At 39.3% G+C, this 12136-nt stretch overlaps 1 protein-coding gene across 6 annotated transcripts in view; it reads left to right on the top strand.

The window, feature by feature from the left end:
* LOC136882440 (uncharacterized) overlaps positions 1 to 12136 on the top strand; it is a 171460-nt gene that overhangs the window by 126906 nt on the left and 32418 nt on the right. For all 6 annotated transcript variants that reach the window (XM_067155087.2, XM_067155088.2, XM_067155092.2 and 3 more), the window contains exon 9: positions 787 to 1044. In XM_067155087.2, the coding sequence (XP_067011188.2) occupies positions 787 to 1044 (258 nt within the window). The remainder of the gene's footprint in view (positions 1 to 786; positions 1045 to 12136) is intronic.

Here is a 12136-nt window from a genome sequence, read left to right as displayed (position 1 = left end):
GCAATGATTATCCTACTTTTCATAGCATTGTGAAACAATCCATGCAAATACAAGAATGTCACTTTTGTTCTGTATGAAATGTGGCAGGTCTCTTCTCCATTAGTAGAATATAAGGTAAATATGAAGTCAATGAATGTAAACTACATTCTTTTGAGTCTCTGCTGTAAATTTTAGAAAATTTTCTGAGCTTAACTGTTGTAACAATTAATTTTTTAAATGAGATCTCTGCATTTTCTTAGTGTTTACATCTGAATCACTTCCATCTACTGGGTAAAGCTGCATTCAAATGTTCTCCATCGCTGAGTGGTTAAGAAACCACAGGAAACCTTTCTCACGATAGCAGACGGTGGGGTTCGAACCCACTCTTCTCCTGAATACAGAGCTTGGCTCCATAACTGTAGTGTGTTAATGAACACGGCCACTCTGCTCACCTTTTTTTGTTAAGTTGCTTTATAGATAGGTCATATAGCAATGATGGGATAGGAAAAGGCTAGGAGTGGGAAAGAAGTGACCATGGCCTTAATTAAGGTATAGCCCCAGCATTTGCTTGGTGTGAAAATGGGAAACCATGGTAAACCATCTCCAGGGCTGCCAACAGTAAGGTTCGAACCCACTATCTCCCAAATGCAAGCTCCCCTAACTGCATGGCCAACTCGCCCAGTACTCTACCTCTGCTCACTGTTCTGACCATTTATAGCAGTACAACTTTAATTCATAGTACTGTACATTTTGCCCCTTCTAACACTTTTCTGCATCTGTATTTTATTTTTTCTTCTTCTACTTCAGTTTGCTCGAGATCCAAAGGCTGTGTATCAGATGGCCCTTGACCTTTGGGCGACGCTGAGCAAGGACGAGCCTGAGAACCAGGTTCCTCCTGCCAACCTGGAACAGCTGACAGTGATGCTGATACGCGAAACAGCCCGCCGCATCGTGCACCTCATGAACTACACGGGGAACGGCGTCGTCCAACTCCCGCAGAGGGTATCCATCCTGATGCACACGCTACTCATCTACTCCAGCCAACTGACAGACATGCTGCTCAAGGTAAAGTGTGCTCCTGTATATGAGGTTCTCACAGACTACAAAACTAACGTCAACTGGAAGGGCAATGTGGACAGTAACGACGATAGAACAAAGATTGTCTTCAGGTGTGATGTTAACTTACTGATAATGTGTACTATTGAGAAAAATAAGTGCCTCCTGTCACAATAAAGTAACAGAAGAGATTAGATCTAGTCATTTGGGACTATTAAGTTGAAAAACCACTTGCGTCTCTCCCGCCTCCTAGTTGAGTCTTGAAATTTGTAGTACACTTTTCTCTCATTATCTATTTAAGGTAGCTTCTTGAAACTTTTGCAATTATTATTTATATGTTCAGCAACAATAATGAGGATCAATGATAAATTATTTTATCACTCCTAAATATGTATTAAATATATGTATTAAAAATGATATTTACAGGAAAATTCTATACTATTATTTAGATTGATGCTTTTGCGGCTCATAATTATAGACATGATATAAACTTTTGGGCTTTTGCTGTGTCAGAAGAGAAAGTGAAATTCTTTATGATTTGCTCCAGGTCTTCAGAAAATATCTCGACTGTTGACAATAAGACTTCTCTAATAATGAAGTTTTGAATTTAAGAATACTTCTCTGTTGGTCTGTAGTAAGTGGTACTTTCGTCTGTCACTAGATGGCTCACTGTGCACTAGCCTTCCGAGCTCTTCGTCAGGCAATGATGACCTTGCCGTTTACTTCGCACGCACATACGATGGTACAAGAAACATCGTAATTGGTGTAACCAGACAGAAAGATGATTGGGAAGAAAGGCAAATGTGGAGTGCATTAGTCCTCGAATGGTATATTACAAGATATTAGAATCATTCTGTATTGATGGTTTTCACTTTACAATGGTGAAAAAATGAGTGTATCCTCCAGATTCAAAACATTATGCGGTATATTCCACCATTAGACGGAGTAATCAAATTCAAACATGTTTTGGCTTGTTTGAGCCATCTTCAGTGAAAACAAGTGATACAGATGGAAATGAACAATAAGTGCGCATTGTGATGAGTTTCTACAAAGATAGATTTTCTGCCTGAATTTTCAACAGTGATTTCATCCTGTTTTGTATTGTTACAAAACCACTATTTTGTAAACTAAGAGGTCCGCACCCTCACTATGCGCTCTTATTGTTCATTTCCATCTGTATCAATTGTTTTCATTTCTTTTCTTCTTAGATTTAACACAGGTTTTAGTTTCAATTATGTTGTTGTATTAACCCCTATTTCACTGAATTTTGTTGCAGTGAGTTGCTTTTAGCTCCACATGATGACGTAAATATTGTATATTGTGCTAATTTAGTTTCTGTCTAGGCTCTGTTTTGTTTTTTCATTTATTTTTTCATTATGTTTTTTGGCATTTTTTTTGCTTATATTATGTAAATTATTTCAACCCCCCCCCCCCTCCCTCCTTTTTTTTTCACTGAAGATGGCTCACTCGAGCCGAAACATGTTTGAATTTGATTACTCCGTCTAATGATGGAGGATACATTCATTTTTTCACCATTGTAAAGTTGAATGGTATAGTCGCTGTCCAGTGACATCAAATGCTTAAAATCTTTGGGTGTTCACACAGAGCTGACATATAGGCCTAAGTTGCTCCTCACTCGCTCAACACATTAACGGGAGCTCAGTTGGCCTATACTGTGTCGCCTCTTTGGTTCATTATGCAATATTAGCAGTTTGTTGCAAGGGCGACTGTCAACAGTACCACACGGTTAGTCAATTAACCACTCCGGGGTAACAGTTCTGTGCATTAACCACTGCCACGTCGGACTATGCAATACGTGCTGCCATCTTTGGGATTTGAAAAGAACTTTTAGAGAAGGATTTGGAAGCGGGTCAGCGGGCTATAATCCACTGTCTGCTTGATATGAAGCAGCCATTTATGAATCATTTCATCTTGAAAGACATGTATCTATGGTTTGACTGAATTTCACCCACTTCACTACGCTTATTAGGCTGCGTTCACACTAAGACGATATAAGATAAGTTATATATCGTAAGCGATATACGATACGAGACACGCACAGACAGATACTTGAAATCTAAAGAGACATGATAAGAAAGGTGGTCAGTGGATGCAGAGTGGGTTTTGACCCTTGGGTTTCATCCCTTAAGAGGCTATGGCTTGCCCGTGGTCCAACAGCTCTGTACTCTGACCAGCCAACCAAGCAGAGGAAAGTTGGCCACGACTCTAGCGTGGCTCTACGCCTCTGCATTCGGGAGATGGGCCTGGGGCACAGTGCTGGACTTCATGCCTGGCCCCACCTGTCGGCTGTCCTGAGAATGGTTTTCCGTGGTTTTCCATTCTCCTGCACTAAAGCGAATGCCGGGACAGTTCGTAGTATAGGACACGGCCGCTCACCCCCCTCACCTTCTCCGCACATCTCCTTCACCGTAACAAATCTCCCGGACTGAGAGACGGCATCACCCTGTAAGAGGCCCGCCTCCCCCTTCAGGGGAGGAATGAAAACGTTTAGTAATAGTATAAGAAAGGTTCACAGCTGCGTGCTTGCACAACATATCGCAAGTGACATATCTCTCGAAGTGCCGCTTGCTAATCTCTTCAGCGATTAGTATTGTATGATATTACGAGCTGTGAATATGACGGGAAGAAGAGAAGACAGTTCCATAATACCTTTCATTAATTTAGTGGAACTGATTGGTACAATTTGTAAAAAAAAAAAAATGTATAAAATTATCAAATTTAAACTGCTAAATTTTATTAATACTGCTTTTTATATTCATATCTACTTACCTTATAGTAATCAGTTTTTTATCTGAAGTGTTTATCTCTTTTTTTTCCAAGGGTTCGTGATACTAGGCTTTTCAAAAATGAAAGTTTTTGGGATTCATTCGATAGAACTCCCTGAATTTTGATTCATGTTGAGACAGCTTTCGAGAAACAACAGCCAAGCTATGGTGCAGGTTGGTAAGATTGTAGGGATGTACCCAGTATTTCCTTTTTTTTCTTCTCATCCTACGCCTGAACCAATAAGCCACTAGAACGTCTTCCTCACTTGAACTCATATTTGTAGCTGATGTATTGAGAATTGTGTTCCCACCAAATTTTTATCACCCTGGTCGCGCCGATTTATTGCCCAGTGTCATGAACTTTCCTAGCAATATATCATCGCAATATATTCCTTACTATATATCACTTATCTTATATCACCTTAGTGTGAACGGCGCTTTACAGACTTACAAATATCTTACGAGTGCTTTTTGCCATGAACACAGTCGTATCTTTGAGATATCATTAAGTAAGGGTATGTACTTTTTAGGCTGATGTGGAAAAAGTGCTCTGATCACGCAGTAAACTGTGATCGTATTCGCCATACCCACGGCATTGTCCCTTGAAGCTCTAGCTAAGCAATACACTGAAGTTTGTAGTCCAAAAACGGGGTTATAATTGGCTGGCATGGCTTGTGATTCAAATGGAAATGGAAAGTGAATCGGCACTTAAAACTTCATAAATATAGTGTGTTCTCAACGTACAGAAATCTTATTCTCATTATACAATATCTTGCAAATTTCAAAACTTTTGGGATTACCAGGGTGATATGCTCATGTAATCCTTAAGATGAGATGCCATTCTCGCTATCAAAAAACAGTGGGATGGTTTGAATGTATTTTAAGTATCATAATAGCAGGATGCAATCTAACCCAACCTCAAGCACTACTAATAATAGAATTTCAGTAGTAAGTAGGCTGAATGAATCTACATCTCTTAATGCCAGATGGCAATAAATACTACAGGTGCCAAGCAATTTAGTCATTTTGTTAAGTTTCCAGTTCATATAGTTGATTAGTGTGGAAAATTACAAACCAAATGAAGATGGTCGATTTCTTCAAAACGAGATGTTAAAGGTAGTGTAGACCTATTCCTTATGTAAACTATCAAAAGCTTGTGATCAGTTGGTATACAGGTGTATGAACAAATACTAAAACAAAATGAATTCTTGGATTCTCTTCAAACCAGTGTAGCAAGAGTTCAATAAAACCTTATTTTTCTAAAAGTTCCTCTTGTATGTTTTTAATATTTATGCATCATTTTTTCAGTTCCTCTTGAAAGACATGTAACTATGGTTTGACTGAATTTCACCCACTTCACTTCGCTTATTAGAGGCTTACAAATATCTTCAGAGTGCTTTTTGTCATGAACACAGTCATATCCTTGAGATATAATTAAGTTGGGGTATGTACTTTTGGGCTGATGTGGAGAATTTCTATGAAAAATGCTCCAATGACTTAATTAGTTTGCCTTTCATAAGTGTACCATGGTGAAGTTGGCTGAATTAATGTAAGCTATTTAACCTATCCAAAAATATAAATTGTATCACGTCATAACAACATTATAAAGGGTGCAGTTTGAGAAAGGGAAAAAAATTAGGTATGACAAAGAGTATTTATACTTTAGGCAGACTATTCAAAGTGTCCACCTTCTTACTGATAACAAAACTGATTGCATTGTGCACAATGATCATAGGGAAAACAGACTAAAGTCTTCAAGGCTCATATCAGTAGGGTGGCCAGTTCCTCTGCTCCTCCATTCCCTTACCCCCCGCCCCCCACCAACAGCACGTGGCAACCCATCCAACTCCTGACCACACCCAATGTTGCTTAACTTTGGAGATCTCACAGGATCCGGTCTTTCAACATGGTACGGCCATTGACAAAGGAGTAGTGTTACAAAAAATATTGAAAACTTTGGCCCTGGAAGACTTGGGAGTAAGGAGACGAGCTGCTCAACTATGTGGTATGTTGCAAGCTGTCAGTGGAGAGATGACGTTGTGGAATGATATTAGTGGACGAATAAATCTGAGTGGAACCTTTAAAAGTAGTAAAGATGAAAGTGAAGATGAAATTCAAGATGACAGATTCGGGTATATATTCATTTATAGGGGCCTGTGTGGCTCAGGTAGCAGTGTACCGGCCTCTCACCACTCTCCATGTGAGATTTGTGCTGGACAAAGTGGAGGCGGGATAGGTTTTTCTCTGGGTACTCCAGTTTTCCCTGTCATCTTTCATTCCAGCAACACTCTCCAATATCATGCCATTTCATCTGTCATTCATTAATCATTGCCCCAGAGGAGTGCGACAGGATTCGGCAGCCGGCACAATTCCCATACTTGCCGCTAGATGGGGGCTTCATTCATTCCATTCCAGGCCATTCCATAGGCTACTCATTTTACTCCTGAAATAGCATAAAACAAGATTCTTGTCTATTGACTGAATAATCAAAAATTGAAAAAATTGTATCTCCAATAGTTTATACCTGACTGCAAAACATGGAGTTGTTCTTAAATGTATAAGTACATTTTGACAATTTATTATCAGTTGAAGTTTAGCTTCATTTTCCATGCAACATACAAAAATAGTTTTTTTCTTTTTTTTTCAATAACTTTGCAACGAAATAACTAATCAACTTCAAATGTTGTGTGTATCTTATTAATATGTGTTTGTGTTTTAAATTTGGTTATGATAAGTAGTAAATTGCAGAAATTCAAAATGCCAATCATGACTCCCCTAAAGAACTTGCATCTGTTTCGCTGAGACAATGTCTGCCATGACTAAAATTTGTAGCTTGGAGTGTAGAATCTGGTATACTCGTGCTGCACCTACAAGCTGGCTCTTGTGACTTCTCATCAGGTGCAGAGAGTAACTGAGAAATTTTTCAGTCTGTCAAAACTAACGCACTATTAACAAAATTAGAGAAAAACTTAAAAAAAAGAAACTGAAAAGAAAAGACTTCCACTTGTCAGTGTCAAGACACACCCATTTACAAGAGATGCTTGTGATAATGAACACCTGATGATATGCTTCGACACATAAATGCCTGAAAGGAAGCTTACAGTTTCTAGTATAATCAAGGGAGTGACTATATAGTTCAGAATGCTGTTCAAGTAGCTCAGAGAAGAATTTCCCCTCACTGGTAACCCTTTGGCAGTAGCGGCGATTACCGGGCGAGTTGGCCGCGTGGTTAGGGGCGCGCGGCTGTGAGCTTGCATCCCACTGTTGGCAGCCCTGAAGATAGTTTTCCATGGTTTCCCATTTTTACACCAGGAAAATGCTGGGGCTGTACCGTAATTAAGGCCAGTCCACTTTTTTCCAACTCATAGGCCTTTCCTATCCCATCGTCGCCATAAGACCTATCTGTATCGGTGCGACATAAAGCCACTAGCAAAAATAAAATTAGAAGTGGAAGGGCACACAAATTTATAAACAATAAAATATGTCAGGAGTCTGGGGGATATAGTCGGGAGAATGCAGGAATTGTGTGGACAACAGTAAAATAGCTAAATAAATGGTAAGATTTCGATGCTCTCTGAACGAATTCCGACAGAGTAGTTGAGGTTGCCAGTTAACCAACTTAACTGTGGTAATAAGAGTTTTATGAGATTTTGATTCAATACTATATGATAAAGCGATAAAAGGAACAATTATCCATGAATTTCAATTAAATAGATGTACGGCGTGATTATACAATTAAAAATTCATTTAGTATTTATCTAGACCAGCGCCTCTCAAACACCTAAAATCTCATACGTGCAAACCAAGGTGCAGAAGCTCTGTACACTGTGCATCAGTCCGACTCGGCTCAACTCTGCTTGACTCGGATGGTGTAGTGTGCTGATAGCAACGAAGTGTTCGGTGATAGATGGCTTGTTTGTTAGTGAAATAGATAAGCGCAAAACAACAAGATAATAATGGAGCAACCTGTTTCGAAGAAAGCAAAGACTTTTGAAAGTCCACTTCAATTGAACTGGGAACTTTTGTCTTTTTTCTCAGTCGTGACTATAAAGCCAAATACTTAATCTATGGGACAATAATGATGTGATCCTCAAAAAGATCTTTTTTAATACAAAGGACTACTTGAATTCTATGAGAATTTGTCAAAGGAAGATTTTCCTAAGCTGCATTGAGAAGCAGCTAAGTTTATTTCAATGTTTGGTTCCACATGCGTATGTGAAAGGTTACTTTTTTCTGTTTTGACTTGTACGAAAACTAGATTGCGTGCGAGTATTTATGATTGTAATTTAAAGTACGCTCTCAGAATTGCTGTCAGCCAGACACTACTGGTATAATTGCAAAGAAAAAGGAGAAGAAGAACTAGAGGAGATAAATTGTCTGCTCAAACCAAATTGAAAGAAGAGTATTTTAACACCAGTAACATTGCCCCATACAATAGTGTGTGTCTGCTCACCACACATAAACATTTCGCAGTGAGGGGAGAATCAGTGGGGAAGGTGAAGAAGGCGGAGACAGGCCGAACGGGTGAGACAGGTGTAGAGAAAGAGGAGTGGGGGTTTGTACTCTGGTCTGCAATGCACTGGCACATGCGCCCTGAGAGACCCTGGTCTAGACACTAAGAAAGTAACAGACACTAGAGAGAACTACACAGACATATTGACTGAGTAAGACTGCCAGACTGATGGATGAGCACAGCAAGTGGGTGAATCATACCTTATTATCCATGACCTTGGCAAAAATATACCCCTACTTCCCTTCCTCACAGCGCAAGATAACTATCTGATAGCATGGGAGTGAATTGAAGTCTTGTCACTCTAATATAGTTGCCATGAACGGATGTAAACACTTTCATAGCAACTAGCGAAGTGAAAGTGCTTCCCCTCTCTCTCATGCTACAGCACACGGACTCGTTCACACACAAAGATCATTTAGTGCGGTACTAAGGTTTTGTGCCACCAGATACTAATCTTGCTTCTACATGCTGCTGCACTAAACTCCACTACTTGCTGTAGTGCTGTACAAATCCGTTAACTTCGTTGAATGACATTTGGTGCGTATTTCCACTAAGTATTCTTAGTAGACAAAGTATGGGTCCCCATACTACAAAAAACATAAAATTAAGCAATTTCCTAAATTGTGCCAAAAGCTGAAGGGCTAAAGGGCCTGGAAATCTTTCAAATTGTGAGTCATCAAACTAAAAAATCAAATTTTGAAAAATCACTTCCAGCCTAAATGCACTTACAGAAAAACAGCCTAAAATTGCTTGTTTCTTTACTAGTTTTTTAAATTCAAATCCAAACCAAATTAACTTATTTACATAATTTTTGCTGTAATGTGTTCCTTGGTTCAATACCCTCAGGCATTTTTTGATTGTTTGAAAAATGTCCACACCAAATTAGTTATACAGGCTTAAGTGAAACTCTGCACTGACTCACATTAGCACTCATAGTGGTGTTTAAGTGAAACAGTGCATTAACTCACATTAGCGCTCGTAGTGGTAGAAAAGGGCAAACTGCTAATCTAATTGACCGGAAAACAATGATTAGGAAAAGGATTGTAATTTTTTAGGGAAAAATAAAGAATATATTCTCATACATCATTATATTTAATTTGCCTAAAATTTGTAGCTCATATCCCCGGGATGGAATAAAACCGTAATTTTTTCTCCACAAATTAGGCAGGGGCGATGGGTACCAGGGCATACAGGTATAGAAGGAAATGAAAAAGCAGATAAACTGGCCAGGCAATGGGCAGAAACATATTTTGTAGGCCCAGAACCTGTATGCGGGAATTCCTATGGATAAGCCCCTCACTACATACGAAAATGGGTACAAAAGAAACAAATGGAGAACTGGAAAAATACTCCAGGATGCAGGCTGCAAAGGAACTGATAAAAGGACCAAACAAGAAGCATACTAAAGAACTGTTGAAACTCAGCAGAGAAAATATAAGATGGGTAGTAGGATTGTTGACAGGACTCTGCCATCTGAAAAAACACCTACATAGAATTGGAGTAATAAGAGACAATATATGTAGGAAATGCAATGAAGCACAGGAATCAGATGAACACATACTTTTCAAATGTGAGGCGCCAGGTAGAATCAGGCTCTCTACTCTAGGACTACCACGTGAAGAGAGAGAAAAAATCCAAGAAGACCCAATAAGAACAACCTTCAGCTTTGTAAAGGGAACAGGTATATCTAGGTGGGAATGAAGGAAATACATGGTAGCAAAAGATCTTAGAGGTCAACACTAATTAGAACAAATATTTAGAGACCCCATGAAGAAAAGAAGAAGAAGGCGGGGGCGACGACATCCCCTCACCTAAGCCCAGCAACCCTAATTGCCACCACTGCCCCTTGAAATAAGTCTCCTAACATCAGAAACAAACTTCCATAAAATTTGTGTAACTCAGTGGTAACTGCACAATATTAATTATAACCCTGATGTAATCGTTAGATCTATTACTAATGTCTGGAGACTATCTTTGAACTGTAGGTGTCCAATCACTAAATAGTGTCAGAATGCATGACCAGCTTGTATACTTCTTGCCTGCTAACATTTATCTCCCCTCAGCTAACATGCTTGCAGCTTGGGAATGCTTTGCATGTGGTCTAAGCTGCCATTGGATAGTACTTTGCTATTACATAATGAAGAGCCACCAGAGAATACCAAGACTGCTGGAAATTCAAACCTGTGTGAGTATTGTTACTGAATTTCAGTGTTATGAAATTTCAAAATATTTTACTCCATATAGGGTGCATTGATTCCAATTAATTATATTTTCTATGCACTCAAAATACCATTTTTATAGTATGATGGAAAATATCTTTGTTTTTGCTTCACCATCATTTTAATTTCCCCTTGTCCAGCTCAAGGTGTTAATGGCACTTCTCTACCATTGCCTCTCCTTCCACCACTCTTCTTCAGTAATTGTATTCCAGTCCAGTCTTCTTTTTCTTTTACTGATCTCAACAGAGTCTATCCATCTTGCTCTGGGCTTCACTCTTTCCCTCCACCTTACCCTCCAACACTTGTTCTGGTAGCCTTCCCTCCTCCATCCTCATAATATGTCCAAACCATCTTAATTTATTCTTCCCCATCTCAGTTTTTCTACCCCTATCTCGTTTCTGACCTCAACATTTCTTACTCTGTCTCTCCTTGTCTTCCCTACCATACCCCTCAGGAACTTCATCTCACTGGCCTGAATTTTACTCTCATCTCTTGCTGTGTAAGTCCAAGTCTCTGACGCATACATTAATATAGGGGTGTAGTACAATTTATACATTATCTCCTTACATTTCAAAGGAACTTCCGATCCACACCAGGTTTCTTACATTCTTGTAGAACGTATTTCCCACTTGTACCCTTCTGCTGATCTCTTAATCCATATAAGGAAAAAATAAGTTTAAACTATGTTAATTGGTTGAAGAGTGGCTGTGTGGTTTGAGTCACATGGCTGACAACTTGCATTCTGGAGAGAGTAGGTTCGAACCCCACTGTCAGCAGCCCTGAAGATGGTTTCCCATGTTCACACCAGGTACATGTTTACTTGGGCTGTACCTTAATTAAGGCCATTGTCGTTTCTTTTCTCCTCCTACCCCTTTCCTATCCCATCATTGCCATAAGATCTATTTGTGTCAGTGTGATGTAAATGAGTCATCTAACTCTAAGCTTGGGTTCAATTCCCCCCAGTGTCTGAGTATACTTAAAATTTCTCAGGAGCAATATGTACTTGATTTGAAAATACGAATATTATTGAAAAATAATCATAGCCCAAATTCATTTCTATTCAGAAATAGGTAAGAACAAGCTTCTTTCTTTCATAAATCTCTTATTCTAATCTTTTATTTTGATGATGTTAAAGCAGCAAAGGTATCACTGATGCAGCCTGTATCTGGGGCCATACATCACACAGATACCGAGTGGTACATGTTCTGGGGAATGAGGTGGTTGTTCCACAGATGCTCAATTGGATTGAAGGGAATCTGCCACCTGGGCAATTACCCTAAATGCAGATCAACATTCATTCATTCATTCATTCATTGACTGATTGATTGAAACATTTCTAGCTGTGTGACGTCACAATGTCATGCTGGAAGAGCCCATCTATGCCAGGGAACATAATCGGCAGGTCTTCCTCCTTTCCGCTTATCCAGCTCCTGGTGGCATTTATGTCACTTCTCCACATTCCTCTTTCCTTCCACCATTCCTCTTCAATCATTTTATCCCGGTCCATGTTTCTTCTTCTTGCTCTCCTCTTTATTGAATCGTCCTTCTCGCTCTCTTTCCCTCAAACTTCATCTCCATCATCC

This window comes from Anabrus simplex, chromosome 10 (assembly GCF_040414725.1).
Source record: "Anabrus simplex isolate iqAnaSimp1 chromosome 10, ASM4041472v1, whole genome shotgun sequence".
In the NCBI taxonomy this organism is placed as follows: Eukaryota; Metazoa; Arthropoda; class Insecta; order Orthoptera; family Tettigoniidae; genus Anabrus; species Anabrus simplex.
The sequence above is the reverse complement of the archived record's forward strand: the minus strand, read 5'-3'. Positions and strand labels throughout refer to the sequence as shown.